General features: G+C 40.2%; 1 protein-coding gene and 1 long non-coding RNA gene across 3 annotated transcripts; one reads left to right on the forward strand and one right to left on the reverse strand.

Moving 5' to 3' along the window:
• The first annotated feature begins 351 nt into the window (after positions 1 to 351).
• On the forward strand, positions 352 to 2,313 carry LOC145419994 (uncharacterized). Its single transcript, XR_013901271.1, has 2 exons — positions 352 to 482; positions 1,953 to 2,313. It is a non-coding gene; the product is annotated as an uncharacterized LOC145419994 (long non-coding RNA).
• A 5,577-nt stretch (positions 2,314 to 7,890) lies between these two features.
• Positions 7,891 to 18,011, reverse strand: ywhae1 (tyrosine 3-monooxygenase/tryptophan 5-monooxygenase activation protein, epsilon polypeptide 1). 2 transcript variants are annotated; one of them, XM_026192371.2, is made up of 7 exons: positions 17,742 to 18,006; positions 16,141 to 16,340; positions 14,794 to 14,900; positions 14,417 to 14,623; positions 13,878 to 14,014; positions 11,955 to 12,002; positions 7,891 to 9,076 (listed from the first exon to the last, which is right to left on the reverse strand). In XM_026192371.2, exons 1-6 carry the CDS (start codon positions 17,803 to 17,805, stop codon positions 11,995 to 11,997), a joined length of 723 nt encoding a protein of 240 aa, XP_026048156.1. In that variant the 5' UTR covers positions 17,806 to 18,006; the 3' UTR covers positions 7,891 to 9,076; positions 11,955 to 11,994. The 2 variants fall into 2 exon arrangements, with proteins under 2 accessions (XP_026048156.1, XP_026048155.1); XM_026192370.2 differs by lacking the exon at positions 11,955 to 12,002 and having other exon boundaries at positions 17,742 to 18,011.
• Between the last annotated feature and the right edge of the window lie 1,214 nt (positions 18,012 to 19,225).

A 19,225-nucleotide genomic window follows, 5' to 3' on the forward strand; every position in this document is an offset into this window, starting at 1 on the left:
TCAACAGGAAATCTGTAGCCTTGATACACACACACACACACACACACACACACACACACACACACACGAACATTCCTACACACAATCTTGGAGTTGAGACGTCTCTGCCCAGTTCTATTTTAAAATAAGAACACATACTTTCAAAGTGATTGACTTCCAAGGAAAACACACTGTTAAAAAGGAAAATAAAATGGAAAAGACAGAGCACAGTGGCCACAAATGCAGATTATTGGTAGTAAAGTAAGAACTGTAGAATAACACACTAATCACTGTCATTCCATCAACTGTAATTAGATCTTCACTGATGAGGACACGGCAGTTAAAAAACCTGTTACTGTAAGTCTAGGTCACAAAAGGGTTGTAATTATTTGTTTTCCTATTTTCCTGCTTAAATCATCATATCCGTTTTCTCACTGTGGAGACTAAACTTCCTTGCTTTCCTTTCCATTGCCATGGAGAAGTGTCTCAGTGGTTACCGAAAGGTAAGGCGGATCCAAAGCCACTTTTTCCATCTTACATTAATGATGTATTATCTTTTTTATACATATGTGTGTAGTGCTTGTGTCACTGTGTGATTCCTTTGCTACAACAGTCTGAAGGTAAGTCATCATATGACAAAGGTGACTCCTCTCGAAGAGTATAATATTGGGATTTTCCAGGCCAAGACTTCTGACTCAGCCCACCTACAGCTGTGATAAAACCAATAATCTGCATCCTTTTAATTTAGTGATAAGTTAAGTGATGAGTTAAGTTAAAATGAATTTGATGAGTGGGCTTAAGTTTGTGTTAGGCTATGCAAAATGTTTAATATTACTTTTTTACTGGCTTCTGTATGTTATAAAATTCATTCGTTCATTTCATTAACATAAAAGCTTTAAAACTGTGTTAAAGCCTCTGAGCTAAATATGTGAAACACAACCTTTTGATACGGTTAGCTATAAATAAGTTTATTAAAGGAAGCAAAAGTTTTAGTATTATGTATAAAGCAATAGCGAAACATAATGGATACAAATAACATCTACTATCTGTTAGCTAAAAGGAACTTTGTTACAATGTTTAACTTTTTTTAAAGTAACAATTCTGAACCTGAAAAATGACATTTCAGTTTTGGGGAAGATGTATTGCATCATATATCTGCTTTTATATGAAATAAATGTGTTTTGAAATAATTTATAGTGTTTTTAGTCAAGAATTGACAAGAATTGTCAATTCTTGACTAAAAACAAGAACTCCTGCAAGTATCCTTGGATCCGAGGAGTATCCAAGAGTATCCTTGGATGACTTTGACCATGTTTGTTGATGGTGGTGGTTATGATTTTCTTATAGTTTGGAGTTTTTAAAAAATTCTAAATATAAAAATACCAAAGTCTTACACATCTTTGATTCCATTGGCATGGCAGGTTGAATATAATCTTTAATAATATTTATTGGTCAGATTCCTTTGATGTTGTTCACATTCCCCTCTTTATGGCCCATAACCATGATATTACTTCACCATGGTCAAACATCCCCTCAGCACCTTTTCATGTGTTGTCTCTCAACTTACACCTTTTTATTGTGACTGGTTACATTTCTCATCATTGTTTGTCTTCATTTTCTTTTCATTAGCAACTGAATCACATCTATTATATTTGTGATTTTCTATATAATGGGACTTTATATTACTTTAGCCAACATGCATTTCCTGCATTCAGTCCTACTTGTGACACTGCAAGTCATTGTGTACACATGTGTAAACGTACAGTATTACAGCTGCATGGATCAAGGGCATTTGGGCACTGCAGGCCAAATCCTGTAACCAGATCCCACGCGGAGGCTCAGCCCAGACCAGATCAGACCAGGGCTGAGTAAATCTCACAAGTGTTGTCTGAAAATAATCCTAGCTATTTATAACAGCTGTCTCTACAGTCGAAGAGGAAGTTCATAATATTTCATTGACGTTTGTTCCCCAGGTCCTACTCTGCGAGCAGTAATCTTGCTCCGACAACAGAACGCTGGCAGTTTCCAGTTTCCACAGGAAGGCAGAGGAAGCTAGAGGACGCCGATTAGGCTGCAGATGTAGAAGAGGGAGCCACTGACACGATGGCCAAAACACTCCCTCCGGAGAACAGTGTCTTCAAACATAATTACTGGAAAGTTAAACTATTGACATTTTTTCCTTTATAGCACTTCCATCTCCTGTGTAAATATGGAAATTATTTTAGCACGAGTGATGTATTGTCAGATTAGCTGGAAGTTGCTGCCCTCTTGAGGTTTCATGTTTCAGCAGACAGATCTCTAAAAGACAAATAAAAAGGTGCTGTTGGAAGCTGACAGTCAAGGCTTATATGACCCACACCACACCCAGTGACTCGGATAAGAAAATTGAATAATGAATGCTACATGCCACTTGTCTTTTATTAAATACTACCTTGTGGCAGTGTCTGGACATGTTGTTACTGTTAGCAGTTTCAACAATCTCTTCATTATGTTTAGTTTATTAGTTTGACAATTTATTGATTAATTTTATATGCTATAACTATATAGCCAGCACTATTATTTTAGTCATAATCTGTTACTTTTAACAAAAATATTTGCACCATTTACTTTTAGCAAAAAATAAAGTGCTATTGCTAGTTTATTTTTCCACTTATGAATTAAATCAGATTATTACTTTTTAAAATAATCCATATAATCCATTTTATAATCCAAAACTTACTTGTACCTAATCATTTTATACATTTGTTTTAACCTCTATTTTGAGTAATCATTTTACATTAGTTTTAGATTGTATATAACCTGTATATAACAAAAATGTCAGTGATTTTTTTTTAACCTAAAAGTTCTAAAAATATGTGCGTATTTGTACGTTTATCTACTTCAGTCATTTTTTTCCATTACATCTAACAACTGAACAATATTTATTTCAGATAATAATTTATAAATCAGTTTTATCTACCAGGGTTTTTTTTTATATGTCGCTAATTTTTCATTCTTAACATGTTGCTAATCCTAGTTTTAACTAGGCGCATCTTTTTTTAAAGTTCTTTTATTCACAACTTTTAGCTTTATACCTACCTATCTGGGTAGCCTGGTAGGTAGTCCACCCAAATTGCTCCATCCCCTTCAACGTAAGCTGGGTAAGTAGTTCAGAAAGTGGATGTTTCCTTGACCATAGTGTTGTATAAATAGCTTCTAAAACCCACCTTTTTTAAAAATGCGTATCCTGAAGCATAAACTAACAGCTGGGAATACAACAGATTTAACCTCTGTAGCTAGATGTCACCATATCTGTGTGTCTATTTTTCATTCTGTGATTGATCCTCGGTGCTTCTGAAACACGTCATTTAGAAAGTGATTTGAAAGAATCTCTTGTGAGTGCCGGATTCAAACTGTAGAGGGCTCTAGAGCAGCTGCTGCACTGCCAGACTTGGATGGTTCTTCAGTCAGCTCTCTCCTCAGGCGCATATGATGTATATCCCCGACATTACACACAAAATTAGAAGGTTTTAGATGATCTGACAAAACTAAGCTAGACTTTTCATTCTTGTGACAGTCGGTGTTAACTTCTTCCTGCTTGTAAATGACTGTAATCACACCGTTGTTTTGAGAAAAAGCAGACACAACAAATACAATGACTGGGTTTCAAAGAAAATCCCGTCTACAGCCACTTCAGTGCTGTATGGTTAAAAGTCAGGGGATGACTAACGATGGGTGTCTGCACCAAATCTGATAGAAATTTCTTTCAAAATCACAAATGTCAAGGAATTGTTAGATTCATGAAGATCATTCTTGGAAATCTTGAATCTCAGCCATGTGGTGGTGCTAGATTATCACGATTTTCCATCTAGGAGCGATAATTGATCTGCTTCAGTCTGGATCAAAGTGGTGGACCAACCTACAACCCTATGGTTCATCTCCTTGCATCCTTTGTTTGAAAATATAAGCCAATCAACCACAACAAGAGAACCGCAGGTGAAATTACGCTAATTATCCTGTTACAATCCTGGCATTCGTATAAATGTTACCAGACGCCTAAGCCTTATTGCACACGAAGCACGCCCCCATGACAACAGTATTCGCTGACAGCAACAGCTGCTCTCAAACACAAAACAAAAACTGCTCAGGAATGGAAAAGACAAAGAGCCCAAACCTCAGACAGGGCTACCAAACTCCCCAGATCCCATCCAACTGAACATCTGCGTGATCCATTGGATCTGCTGCCAGTGTCATGAAACAAGACACCACAGAATGCCTCCAGAAGTCCCATGCCAGGGCCCGATGGGTCAAAACTGTATTAGCAAAGTCTTTCAAGTATGCTTTCTTTTAATGTCACTAACACTGGGTTAAAGAGTTTGGCAATGGGTAGATCAAGGACAACTTGAAGACATCAGCGTGGAAAAGTCCCATCCTCTGTGGGACACAAATGTGGTATGTACATTTCAGTGCAGTATGGCACTGAGTCTAAATCATCCTCACTCATGGCTTAGACCTAACCCTAACCCTAAGTTTTGCCTTTTTACAGAATCTAGGGTTAGTGCTACAGGAGCAAGGTCATTGGGTTTTGCAGTTTCTGTCTGAGTAGTTACTCTTGTTTAAAGGCCAGTGGGGCTAGAGCAAAATATTATGCCCAAACTTCAGGGGACTATGCATTTTTTCAACAGCATTCAGCATTTAAAGCGATGGTAGGTGAAAAATGATACCAGCTAGAAGGATCCTGTTCAGGCATTTTATTCAGCTCCTTTCATTGGGAGGAAATGCAAAGAATCACCAGGAAGCCCATCATGCTAGAGAAAGGATGTCACACTGCTGGCTGCTCTGGCCACTTTCTGTCTAACAGTCTGCTCCACTTTCACCTGAGACTCTAAATTTAGGCCCGGCATGGAGTTCAAGCTGTTATTATGGGTGATGTAACAGTAGAACAGGCTCCAACTGCTGCAGAGGTTACGAGCAAGCAAAATGAGGGAGGCAAAAGGTTAAGGCCTGAGGGCCCTCTCAGAATCACCATGTGTGATGTAAATGTTAATAAAAGAAGCAAGGTCGGGGTATTTTGACACATTTAACTACATAATCTGTCATAAAATATGGTGGCGATGACTAAACATTTTTGTTTTCAGCCCCAAGAAACTAGCTGTTAGCTGTGTGCTACATGTCCCTATCAACTGTGTTAGCAGCAGTCACCCTGTCACTGCAGAAGCACGGGCATTAATATTGCATTTGTCTCTCGCACACTATAAATAGCACGTATAAATTTATGATCACGCTCACAGTTGCCAACTCTGTGCCAACAGTAGAAACATCTGCTCAGTGTGTGTGAAAGTGACGACACAGCTCCGGGGGGGTGGGGGGTGGGGGGGCTTAGAAAGTCAATATCCACTGTGTGATGTTCAGTTGTGAGGGCAGGTGTGCCTAATGTAGCCAGCTGATTACAACGAGACTGACCACATATCTGAAATGCCTGCATGTGATTAGTTAGTTGTCAAGTTTTTTGTTGCCTAGTAACTGTTATATGCAGTACTTGGTGTTTACTTTATGATTTTGAAAACAACAGCAAAAACAAAAACAAAAACGTAACAATTAGGAAGTAGTAAAAATCATCAGTCACTTCCTGGTTTACCAAAGGTCAACACAAAGTAATATTCATGTCTACCTCCAACAGAGTGAAATATTTAATATTTTGCTGAATGTTTTCATAGTTTTTACATTATTGTGTTTCCTTTTTGGTACATGTAACAGATTTATTGTTTGTATTCAGTATGTATTGTTAAAGGGTTTTTTTCAGGGAATAATCATACTGATGATGCAGAAGTCTCATATGATCACAAAAACTGATGTGTTCAATATAATACACTTGGTGTTACAGGGTTAATATTACTTTATTCACAAACCCAAGGGTTACACATATTTCAGATAGACTAAGATAACCCAAGTAAATACAAAATTAAGTTCTTAAACAATTTCACTTATTAACAAAAGAAAGCTATCAAAACATACCTGCCCTGTGTGAAAAAACAAGTTAATACCTGCTTGTTTGCAAGAACTGTCAAGAATCAAGCGTTTGTGATAACTGACAATGTGTCACGAGTTGCTTAGAGGATCCACTCGCAGGACTCCTGGGTAGCGTTCAAACAGAGATAGTTTATTACAGATCTTCACCAAGTGTATGTACAGACAGTGCGAGGTTAGTGCTATATACAAGACGTGAGGGGCAGGGGTCCAGGGCTCCAGGGAAAACGGGGAAATCACACACGCGCTCAGAACAGCCTCTCTCCACTCCGCTAGCGACCTGCCACTCCTTCCACACTCCACACGGGGAAACACGGGGACGGGTCCGGGGAATCTAGGAACAAAGGAACACGTTAAGTCTCTGAGACAGAGGCACAGCAAACTTGAGCTAGGTGTGTACTGACAAGAGCCTTCACAACAATCCAGCGTTGAACAGCTGATCTCCTCCTTCTAATATACCAGCTGGTCTGATGAGGCCCAGGTGTGCACGATCCGGGAAGGCGTGGACCGAGGGCGTGAACCCGCCATGAGTGAACCAGGCAAAACAGGGGAGAGGGAGAGAGAGAGGAAAAAAAGAGAAGAGAAGGAGGGCTAGGAGTGAAGAGATGCTGATCAGCGCCTTGCCGATCCTGCAGGTCGTGACACAATGAGTCTTTCACATCACTGTGGAGGAATTTTGGCCTACTCTTCTTTGATTTAATTCAGCCACACTGAACGGCCTGTTTAAGTTCATGTTGAAGCAATTCGATTTGAGCCCTGTTAATAGGAAAATTGTACTTAGTAGTCAGTATAATCTTTTAATGATATAAGTTTGCATATGGTAGAATGCTGCATGTAATTATTTGTGTGTAGAAGTATATAGTTGGTGGCATATTGAAAGAATGTCTCATCCTAGGAGGTCTGTAACATTCTAGGGTGTTCACCCCCACATCCTAGGAGCATGAGAGATGGTATGGTAAAATGCTTTTTATTTCACAAAAAGCTGTTACTTTTATGCCAGATGTAACAGGACACAAACCTTCCCAAAAAAGTTCAGCTCTTGTCTCATTCTTTCAGAAGATTTGGGAGTACCCACTACTCCATATGGTCCTTCAGCTGGACTCCAAGTAATCCTGAAAAAAGCTAGTGGGAAGGACTACTTGTCCATAGTGACTACGTGTGCAGTGCAAATAATCCCAGCCTTATTTTAAGAATGAACATCACAGGAAGCAATTTGCTCATCACACACGACCCTTAATGCTGAAGGTCAGTTGCACTCAGACATTCCAGGCTAGTTTCCTAGCTAACCCTGTAATGCACTTACCACCCCGTCATGTTTTGATGTCATCAGCAGTCGTTTCAAACATTACCCAATTTGACAAAAACTTTGCATCATCACCCAAAAGTTGATGCATGTAATTGACATGTTACGGTGTCTGGTTGCACCATTGAAGCAAACTGTGGCTGCTTCACTTCCTGCATCCTTGCAGTTATATAATCATATTTCACCTGGTAATCATGAAGAAATGACTCATAATACTCAACAATCACGCTTCTTGTAGGATCTCAGTATGAGCAAGTTCAGTGATAATGGCAAAGCAATTATATTCTGAAGCACAACTTGTGATGCTACAAATCTTAACCAATCATTACACAACTAATAGTAAATGAATTTTGTGCTGTCCACGGCTGGTTCAGAGTGTAGGACCCACCCATGAAGGATGGGGTCAGATTGATTTTGTTTTTTTGTGGTCATAGATTATTCATCTACACAGCTCTCCAAGTCTGTTGTCCAGTAACAGTAAGGAATCCCAGCTTCTTTCCCATTATTTTTCATTCAGGGTCTTGACAGACTTGACCATATCCTAACATAAAGTCCCTAAAGGTGAAGTCTTGGCAACAAAATAAACACCACATGTCATCTTATAATGTTTAATTTAGATTGTTTAATGTTAATTCCATGCTGTGTTTCAGTAAGAACAATACAGATTCCCTGTCTGTGGCTCCAGTCAGATATCCAGTAGTACAAATCAGCTCCAAGTTACACATAATGAAGCAACACAAAAAGAAACTGCAAAAGAAAAAACACCCTCTGAATGGCAGAGGAGCATCGATAAAAAGCAGGGGGAAGCAGCAGAAAAGAAAAATAGAATATTAATTCTTTTTAACTCATGCAAGTACTAATCTTCTTTATTTAAGGATGGGGCCAAATTAAGTCTACTCTTTTACACAAGTTAGAGAGCTCCTAAGTTTGTTTTTCTTTTTTCAAACCACCAGCAAGAGATAAACCTTCAGAGAGCCAGAATGTGTGCACAGTTACAGTATTTCAGCACAAAGTACAGTCCAAAGACAACTACATGAACATGACAACAGAATCACTATGGTGTAAAAGTTAAGCACTTCTTTGCCCCACGTGGATATCGCGAATATTGCCAACTTCCTCTCAACTACTAAGTTAACAAAAAGGGCACTTGTACTCGTCCAAACTGCCCCTAAAAACGGTCAAATGATCTGCATGACATTTCATTAAAAACAGATAAAATAGCTCCCACAACTAATAGTCAACATTGTCAGTAATAAAAGTTAATTTCTGTAATTACATTAAGAAAAAAAATTCTCAATACATCCAGCAACTGATAAAAATATTGAGGAAAAAGAAGAAGCAAAAAACAACAAAAAAATACAATAATGAAACCAAAAGATAACATTTTCAGAACTGCTTGTACCAGGACAAAATAAAAGAAACAATCCAGGGACCGCTTTCTTTATCTTTGCCTTTCTAACATTGTATTTCCTGCCTCAATTAAGTGGTATTTACTTGAACGATGTCAGGGCTAATATAAAAAATAAAAAAAAAGAAGAGAAAAATTAACTTGTCAACTCCGTGGCCCTGTTGGGTCTTGGAGCTACAGAGGTGGAAGAAAAGGAAAAAGGACGACAAAGAGGAAAGTAACTTGTAGATGGATGGGTGGGGCGGTTGAGGAGGAGGAAGATGAAGGTGGAGGGAGTGCAGGGGGTGGGGTGAGGGTCTCAAGTTGTTGGCTGTTGGTGGCATAGTCTCACTGGGCCTCGTCCTCAGCGTCTTGCAGTGCCTCTTTGTTCTGTTCTTCACCTGGTGGAGAGAGATTTACTGTTAGCTCCTCTTAAAAAACCTCACAAGATATCATCCTTCGGTAGTGCACAAGTGGCAGGCATGTCTGACGTGACAGGTGAAACTGAACACAAACCAAAACCTTGAGGAACTGAGGAGATTATGGTGGTAGCTATTTCGCTTAAGAGTTTGCAGCTTCTCTCTGAGTATTTGGCTTCCTGTCACTGCAATAACAGAAATGGTGACACTGCCCCCTTTGGACACCTTTATGTGTTCGGCGTAAGTTACCATAGTACCGAAGCGATGTAAAGAGAGTCACCTTCATGACACTGAATCACTAACCTGTTAATGTAACTTTTTCACCCTCCAAATATATGATGATAATGGCAAAGATATTCTGAATAGTCTTTCCTACAACAGACTGATATATGAACCAGGCTGGATGAGAATTATTAGAGGACTACAGACAAGACACTCAGATGAACAGAAGGTCTGCATTTTACGGCAGCATCCAAGTAGTAGTGGTACCAATAATTTCTAATAAATGCATGCACAGTGGTATTATGATTACCAGTGCATGGAACAGCGGGTTCGAATCAAGCCGACTGCAATTACTTGGTTGGTTTAATCTGCATATGCAAAACACTCATATCTTCAAATCCCTCATTTCAGCTAAATCTGACCCGTTTATCAGCCAAAGTGTTTTTAGAACTAATAGGTTGCATGCACCCTGTGAATACAATGAAAAACAAAGTGCAGTTAGCCTACCACTGCTACTGCTACAGAAACCGATTTTACCAAAGTGCCTGAAACAAGTTGAACTCCACTGAAATCTGCTTGGAGGACTTTGAGGCAGATTTTTCTTAGAGACAGATGATTTCACAAGGACTAAAGACTGACAAAAAACAAAAACTGGTAAATAAAGAGATAAATATCGAGAATGCAGAACAGTGTATTAGGGCAGGGCAACGTGGCCAGAAATATTTATCACGATATATATTTGAAAATTTGCGATAACGATATAACTGATGATATAATTGACGCCAGACAAAATGCTTTACAACTCCACAACTTTATTAATGCAAACCCCCCCCCCAAAAAACCCTTGTCAATGTATTTTCACTTAAACGAGCAGCTGTTTTTTTATGTGCATTAAAACTATATAAAAAAAAATTTAACAGTGCAAATGCAAATTCTTTGCTGACAGTTTAATCAGTGGAAATTGGCCAACATATCCTGAGCATAACCATGTATAATATCCACAAAACTTAAGAGGTTATACACACACAATACGGTAATATTATGTTGAAGCACAGTACGTATCACTCCGCGAGGCTCCTGACTACGGTAGCCGTAATGCTCCGACAATCCATCAAGCGGTGCGGCTTCGTAGCTTACGAAGTCATACTAAAACATTTTTTGACAGATTTCTGCGCGCCGTGTACCACATAAAATTGGTTCGGGGTCAGTAAACACAACCAGAATTCATACATAAGGCGCACCGGATTATAAGGGGCACTGTCGATTTTTCAGAAAATCGAAGGATTGATTTTAAGTGTGCCGTATTTTCCAAAAAAACAGAACAAAACACAGTAACAGCGACGGCCCGCTAGCATGCTCTACCAAAAATTGTGCTTTGTTGTGTATCTGACGGAAGAAAGCCAAACGAGTTCCACATCACTGAAGTTGGAGCATTTTTACAAACCAATTCTGGTTCATCCGTTTCATTCAACGATCCGCTTTTGCCCTTCTCATTCTCTGTCGCCGCCATGTGCGTATGAAAACAAACACACTGCGCATGCGCGTTTTACCCATATTCTATCGCGATATTTCATTTTCTTATCATTGCCTAACATTATACCGGTATTACCATGAACAGTATGATATGGCCCAGCCCTACAGTGCATGTAGAACTGTTTCCAGATTAGATTTCCCCCACAAACACTGTGCTCACAGCCAAAGCTGTGTGCCTGACACGACCATATTAGGGATATCCTCTCTCACTGACATCATACAGTGTTGAGTAGAGAAAAAAAAAAAAAGTGTTTAGATGTGATTACATGCACTGACACTGAGCTGATTCTTTAAATCTTTAGCCATCCACCACTGAAAATATGAAAATATAAAATAAAGAAAAGCATAATGGGTCCACTTTAGGTTCCATCAATATTTATTACTGTACTGTTATGTATGTGACTTGTTTATAAAGGGGGAAAAGAAACAAAACCCCAAACACTTGAATTTTGCAACTAGCAGAAATCTGTAAAGAAAACCTGCACGCTGGATGCTAATTTTCTACGGTTTCAGGTGTTGGGTGAAATGGTGCATTCATTTCCATAGTTTGGAAACAGAGCTCAAAGTGTGTGTTTGTGTGCTGGTGGTGGGGGGCAAGTTTTACATAAAACTCAACACCTTCAGTGTTAGCTTAGCTTAGGTTAACAAGCACCTCTAGAAGGCAATGGTTTTGGCAAACACTGCCATTTCCATTAAACTAATAATGACCCTGTTCTTCACCAAATACTGCAGCACTACTTTAAACGTGAACGTGAACATACCACTTGAATGGACCTGAATGTCTTTAAATGACTGGCTGGCTATACTGGTCCACGGTGTGAAAGCATGCAAATAACATGATGTAAAGCACTCTGCTTGTGCACAGGTACAACGGGGAACTACTCATCACACTATACAAACTACCTTTAGTCAAGTGAGCCAGTTACATGAGACTGTGATGGGAAGACCAAAGATTAGAGCATGTCACCAAAAGTTAATACAAGATCCAAGTGAATGGGTGAGTGAGTGGGCTGAATTATTAAACCATGAGTGAGCTAGTGCAGAGAGGTAAAAACAAGCCACACACAACACACACAGAGCAAATGTGTGGGTGAGCAACACTTACAAAGTACAGTTAACATGGGAAATGTACAGGTTTGTTTCCTTTAGGACTCTACAGCAGAGGGAATGAGAAAAAGACAAGAGAGGTGATGAGTCACTGAAATAATAATAATAATAAAAAAAGGTCTTGGTGGATGCTCTGCAGCGTAGCTGATGCATACTGCTGGAATGAAAGGAATAGAAAAAAATGAATCAAAAAGGGCTGAATGATTTCTTTTTTGTAAATTTCTTACACCAAAAGTTGTTGCTAGTAACAGCTGAACAGCTACAAGAAGATCAGCTATGACAGATTTACTCTGCTGTACTTTATTAATCATTGTGGGACTTGGCGAACCAAGACAAATGCTGGCTGTATCAGCTTCATGTGTCATCTGTATGCAGATGACTGCGCTCTTTATGCCTTACAAGACAGCACATCCCTCTGTATCATTTCTGAGGTTTTGGTTAGAGACCAAAACAAGCTAGTGTTGTGCCATTACCACAGGTGTTGGTTTCAGGTAACTAGCCACACCTCACTAGTTAGGCAGTAGTTTGCCAAATAGACAGCTTTAGACAGCTGTTGGAATCTCAACCTCCATGTTTGAGCTTATTAACACAGTGTTTTAACTTAGTGAGGCCATCTAGGTATATTAACAGCCACCCAAGTTGTGGTGACTCACTTTGTCTGCTATTTTTTTCCCTTTTAAAGCTAAAGAGAACAACACTGTCTACAACTGATAGTCTTCTCACACTTGCCATTTGGGCCAGCTGACCAGGTAGCTTGAACCCTCAATATCAATCAGCTGCATCTCCAGCATATCTGTCAGATCTATCTCAGCTGCACTGTCATGGACTGCAGTCAACCACTGCTGCAATCTGGAGCTGGAGAACGAGTCCGTGTGGCTCCACATATTACATGTGTGAGCTAAACATGTGCAATTTTACAAAACTGGGTTCAGGCACACTACTATATCTGTAGTGATGAAGTTTTCTCTGTGTGGAATTTACTTCACACAAATTCATTCAAATTTTGATTAGACTGTTGAAAACAGTTTTTCTTAAATCATTCAGCACGAGAATCTAATTCTGACACAGGAGCACAGGTTAGATGGGATGCCTCCAGTTCAGCGTCATGTCAACACAGCAATTCCCCCCCCCCAAAAAACAAAAACTCTCTGTACCTCGACAGGCACACTGTGAGCACCTGACACAGTCCTGACGGCTGCTGTTGACTTGTTTTATTTTAAAATTGAAATTTGTGTCAAATTATTAACAAAAGGTGCATTACCACTGAAAAAACCCTCAGACCTATGTACGTGTTGACTGGAGGAACAACTCTCAGGGTGGGAATTTCATTGCTGACTGCTGGAAACTGACCAAGTGAGTTATTGTTTTCTGCAGCATAGTTACACATCCTGCATTTGGGATTGTCGGGCTATGCTGCTAAAGCACAAGGCTTGGTGTGCTAGAGGAATACGTGGTCTTAGAAAAATTCCTAGATATTCGTTCTTGGGAAATCCGAGTTCCCAGAACTTTCCATCGAAAAGCAGATTAGAGAAGACCTCTAACTTTTTTTTTCTAGCTGTCTAGTGTTTAAATTCTGCACAAACAGTCCTTGAGCAGGAATACCACTCAGCTTTTCAAGTAAACAAAAACAAAACGTAGCAACATGTCTGATTAGTTGTAACTGAATTGAACTGTTAGGCAGTTGATTTTCTATCAAGCCTTTTTCTATTATTTTTCGCAAGCTGTCAGTGAGACAAAAAAGCCATCAAGATGCTCACAGTATAAAGACACATTATAAGAACAAATGTAAGAAAGTGTTAAGGTGAAGATGAGTGGGTTAGTGTCAGCACCTTGTCCTGGAAAAAGAGCTGCATTGAGACACAGGTAGAAATACCATCATAGAAAAACACCTGATGAAATAAACACACTACAGGACTGTTACCTTCTCCCTGCATATCTGAAGTCCATAGTGTCAGGTTGTCACGTAACAACTGCATGATAAGTGTGGAGTCCTTGTAGCTTTCTTCACTCAGTGTGTCCAGTTCTGCGATGGCGTCATCGAACGCAGCCTTTGCCAACCTGAGCAAACAAACGTGTGCTGAAATCACATCATGCTTCAGACAGAAAAATCATGTTTTTACTGATTATTTTTAAGCTGCGTTATGATTCCAGCTGTACGAAATCATGTATCACTGTGTGCCTGGAACTCAGTATTGGGTAAATGTGAACATAAAGTCAAAGACAATCAAGAATGGCTTATAATATACAGCATTACTGCAAAGTCTAAGTCTAATCCTCAACCTATGGACATGAGGAGGGCGAAGGTCAACCTCAAACAGGAGTTGAGTCAGGGTTCGTCATACAGTCCACTCAGCAGTGAGGGACAGTCTTGCTGTTATGTAATATACAGACAAAAACCAAAAAAACAAACAGCTGCCCTGAGTTACAGTGACAGTGCTGCTGCAGTGATGGAGCAGTGACCTGCAAGCGCGGTCAGGTGAGTTGAGAATCTCATAGTAGAAGACGGAGAAGTTGAGGGCGAGCCCGAGGCGGATGGGGTGTGTGGGTGGCAGCTCTGACATGGCTAGGTCAGTAGCAGCTTTGTAGGCCACCAGACTGTTCTCTGCTGCCTCCTTTCTGTCGTTGCCAGTGGCAAACTCTGCCAGGTACCTGTGGTAGTCACCCTTCCTGCAAGTGGAAGGAAACAAAGAAACATTTTACATGTTATTTCCTGTGAAGTGTTCCTGACAACGGTTTCCTGTGTCGATAAATACCCCAGCCCAAAAAGATAGCTGTACTTGATGACCAACCAGAGGAAGTTACTGTATTTGTCTGATAATTAACATCAAGGCTCTTACATTTTGTTGTAGAAGACCTTCGACTCTCCTATCTTAGCAGATGGCAGTAGGTGCCTTTCAAGTGCTTCCAGAATTTCATTACAGATGTTCTTCAGCTCCTTCTCCACCTGTTGATAAAAACACACTGATTCAGTGATCCTCTTCCTCTGACACAATCTCCAAGTATCAATTTGGATTCCTGCTCCTGTGTAATTTCAGAATCCAGTATGAGAAATTCTGCCCGTTTCTGCAAAGGTTCACGTTCAAGATCCATCAAGATCAAAAAAGGATCCAATAACTTGGGACAACAAACACATATCTGTGGTCTCTTTAGGACCTTTATCACTCCCTTTAAACTCCCTGCTAACAACATTTGTAATATCTTTAATATTTGACATTTATTAATCCAATCAGGATGTTGCTCAACGCTTATCAGAAGCTCAAGAGTGTTTCCCCACACGAGCAGGCCACCCAAGTACACTCAAGCCTTTTTGACTTTTCTTTTATCCCTTTGAAAAACGCGACACCATCAGCAGCCATTTTTCTTGCACAGACAGCCTCCGTACTCCTATTCTGTTGCTGCTGACCAAACAGACTCAGTGTCCATCAATACTACTCAACCGCTTTTCCACTGAGTCTCTTATCCCACCAAATAACTGGCTCCAACTCCACCCTCTGGGACTGCAGCTTGGAAATGGAGTCTACACTTATCTCCTATTTATTTGTAACACAGTAATTAGTTTGTAAAATATTTGCAGAGAACCTTATAACTGGTATTATTTAATAATTCCCACATGTACATGCACATAGCAGCCCATTCTTCACCACAAACAGAGACTAATCTGTGGGAAACACTGCCATATTTGTAAACCGATTCCCTTCAACCTTTATTTAAACTCCAACCTAACAACCTCTTTAATGGACCACTTAGAGTAGCTTTAATATTTGATATTTACTAAACAATCAGGATGTTGCTCAAAGCTTATCGAATGGCGTGCCAGTGATAAGAAATGTGTCTGCCAGGGACTTAGAGAGCTACTAACAAAATCAAGGTGTACTCTCCCTGAATCCAATTATGTCATTGACTGCAGTCCAAGTGCCTCTCCCATCTCTGACACTCTCTGGCCTCTCCCATTATAACAGCAGCTCTTATTTCCCTTCATAAAAAAGGCAAGAGTGGAGGACTTGCCAACTATGACTCAGATGCAGTCTGTCCAGTAGCTGCTCAGAGTGTGCATCGCTAATGTGTGTTTGTGATCTCGCACTAACACAGCCGATCTTTATAATGAGAACACATTCTGGATGCTGAGACATTACAGAACAATCTAAAACAGAAATCTAAGCTTGAGCCTTTCTCGAGTGCTTTACCTTTTGCCTGTATTCCCGGATCATCTTCAGTTTCTCTTCTCCGCCCTTGTTCTCTTCCCTCTGTTCGATACTGCTGATTATCCTCCAGGAGGCTCTCCGAGCTCCGATCACATTCTTGTAGGCCACTGATAGTAGGTTCCTCTCCTCCACTGTGAGCTCCACGTCCATGTCTGCCACCTTCTTCATAGACTCCACCATCTCTGTTAAAAGAAATGCCCAGGATTTGCCAACAGTTTTATTTTTGTCATGTCTCTTGAGAGTATGCCTCATTGGCAACATTGTCAACCTAAGTGGCACAATCTGACGTGCCTCACAAATTCATGGGTTTCGGGCTGATAATCATAATAAATGAAACAGTCGGACGCCTGGCAAACCGTGCCCAGAGATGACATGCAAGAAAGGGCATTGATGTGAGGTGACAGACAGTGTTAAAGAGTAAATGCTGAGGCAGTTTCTTCCATCTCTGGCACCAATCCAACAAACACACACACACAGAGACATAAACTGGTTACTTGCTTAAGCGATAAGCAATGCACTTCTCAGTTTAAGCTGTGTGCCATCATTTACCACTGGGGAGGGGTTTAACCCTTTGAAAGTAGGTTAAACGGATAGTACGGATGGAAAAGTGGCTGATGTAATTTAGCAAACATCTGACTCCCCGCCCCTCCTCGCCTCACCTTAAAATATGAAACCTTCAAAGAAAAAAGAAAAAAAAGCAAGAAAAAAAAGAAACCTTTACCTGACATGTTAAAATTTCATTAAGCTGAAGAGTGATCGAATAGATTTGCATTAGCCAGTAAACCATTTAGCCAGTAAACCATAAATCTCTCTGCAAATACACTCGGTTCAAATCCCGTGAATGAGTCATGGTACATTCACTTAACGTTACTGAGCAACGTGTGACCGGGTGGCAAAGGCAGTCGTCTAAAAACAGCCTGTACACGGCCTGTAATGGTATGACAGTGTTATAGGAGTGCACCGGGGAGAGAAAGAGGGGGTCGTTTCTGCCAATCGATCTGTCCAGCTTGCTTGCATGGGAACACCCCACGAAGTGAACATCTGACCTCCCACTCCCTGCTAATACACATTGGTTTCAAGGTGCTAATCCTCCTAGTATCTGCAACAGAATGGCGTAAAAGTTGCCAGGTCAATAAACGGAGTCAGTTATAAGCAACGAGTGCTGCTTATACCGAAAAGAAGCACTGGCTCATGTGTAAAGTTACACAGCTAGCTGGTGCAGGGGAGGCAACTCCTGACAGCTCACGCTCCACTAATCCGCCATTTTGTTGTAGCCCCTTCGCTAATGCTAGCCAATGTCTGTGACATCCGCTCACTTTCCTCAGAACAAACAGGTTTCGTGCTCACGAACTGTTTTAATGTCGCAGTACTGTCACCGGACAAAAAGCCATACGTCTTGGCCAATAAACAGTTGGAAATCTGCGATGGTAGCTGCATTAGCCATGTAGCCTGCCGCGGCTAGCGTTGAGCTACACAGCAAAGCGGTGCTCGGTTAAGGTTAGCTAGCACAGTAAAAAAAAAAAGAAAGAAATCCCATCGGCGAACATGTCCCACTCCAAGCCGGCCCAGAGATGGTGCCTTACCGTCATATCGCTCTGCCTGCTCGGCGAGTTTCGCCTGATAAACTAGATCCTCTCGCTCTCCCATTGTGTATCAAGATACAGGTAGCGTAGCAAAAGGGCTAATCAAAGTGACAGATCGTTAGTGCAAAACACAGTGGTGATGTGCCAGCCCTGTCTGTGGCTCCTTCAAACCAACTGGGTCGATGAGTGCTGTTCCGCCCCACCGGCAGCGCTGGGATGGAGTAAAGATGGCGACCAGCTTCATCCGGGTACTGCGCATACGCACAAGACTCACTGACTCCGATGCTTCCTCCTCTATTGTTTTTTTTTCTTTTTTTTTTTGAAGAGAAAAGCAAGAGTAATAACGATAAATGCAGGCGTTGAATCACATCTACGGTATAGTGTGTTAACACCACCAGTTTCTGTTCCTGGTCTATGATATTTATAGCGGTGCAATTCTGTATTTTTTGAACTACATAAATAATACAAAACGTAGCTTGTACTCCAAAATACAGGACAGCATCATTAGACTGTGGAGCTCAAAGTGTGCCACAGAAAATTCTCAACGTAACAGACAATGTTTCTCCTTTATTTTACCTCAACATTTTCACAGATATTAACACACTTTAACATTTCAAGTAAGGTTTGAGAAGGGATAATAATAGCCGTGCTCATTAGAGCAGACCAATCCCAAAATACCAACAGTATCGATACCAACACTGGTATTACTATCTGATCAATACTAGCGTGACAAGAGCAATATTATGTTTGCGTTTTCTAAGTCTTCTAGAGGTATTGGTAATACTCGCTATGTATTTACTTGGTATTGGATCGATACTAAAATTTGCAGTATTGCACAGCACTACTGCTTACAAAGTAATGTTCCATTTTATTGTAAAATGTTTTTTAATTGTCAGTAGCAACAGTTGGTCTTGAACAGCAGTCATTACTGTCATTTTTTCTGCGAACTGAAATGTACATATTGATTAAAAGTCTGTGTTCTAGCTTTAAGTGTTTGCCATTCACACTAGTGTAAATAAAAAGTTGAAGGTATAGCTAGAAAAGCCAGCATTAAAATACAGGTTAGTCTCCTTCCACGTTTTTTGGAAGTGATGGTTGACTCAAGGTGTAGGTAGTTTACCAGCATATACAAATCTAACACACAAAACGAGTCATTTGTCATGGGTTTGACTTTATTTACTAGTATATTAACACATTACATGCTACAGAAAATAAAAAGGTAATTTGTCTTGAAAGAATATAGTGTTATAATAAAATGGCACATTTTGATATTAACACAATTACCACTGCTGTTTTGCCACCCCTTCCTTTGCATGAAAGGAAATGAATGACTTCATGCAGGGCTACTAAAAAAATACTTCTTGGTGGTTTCATTGGCAACACAATTTATAAAGGTAATGATTTATGTACGGTAGCTAAGCACCTGCCATAGGCAGTATGAGTGACACAGAAGTCAGATTTGATCAAAATTACAGATAAAAATG

The sequence above is a fragment of the Astatotilapia calliptera genome, chromosome 14, assembly GCF_964374335.1.
Source record: "Astatotilapia calliptera chromosome 14, fAstCal68.1, whole genome shotgun sequence".
Lineage (NCBI taxonomy): Eukaryota > Metazoa > Chordata > Actinopteri > Cichliformes > Cichlidae > Astatotilapia > Astatotilapia calliptera.

Bases quoted from the DNA above. Each gene is read 5' to 3' on its own strand.
- ywhae1 (XM_026192370.2), bottom strand. From the start codon at position 17,805: ATGGGAGAGCGAGAGGATCTAGTTTATCAGGCGAAACTCGCCGAGCAG. The intron at 14,901-16,140 runs GTAAAGCACTCG...TTTTATCAACAG, and splicing joins TCCGGGAATACAGGCAAAAG to GTGGAGAAGGAGCTGAAGAA. The intron at 14,624-14,793 runs GTAAGAGCCTTG...TTCCACTTGCAG, and splicing joins AAGGTCTTCTACAACAAAAT to GAAGGGTGACTACCACAGGT.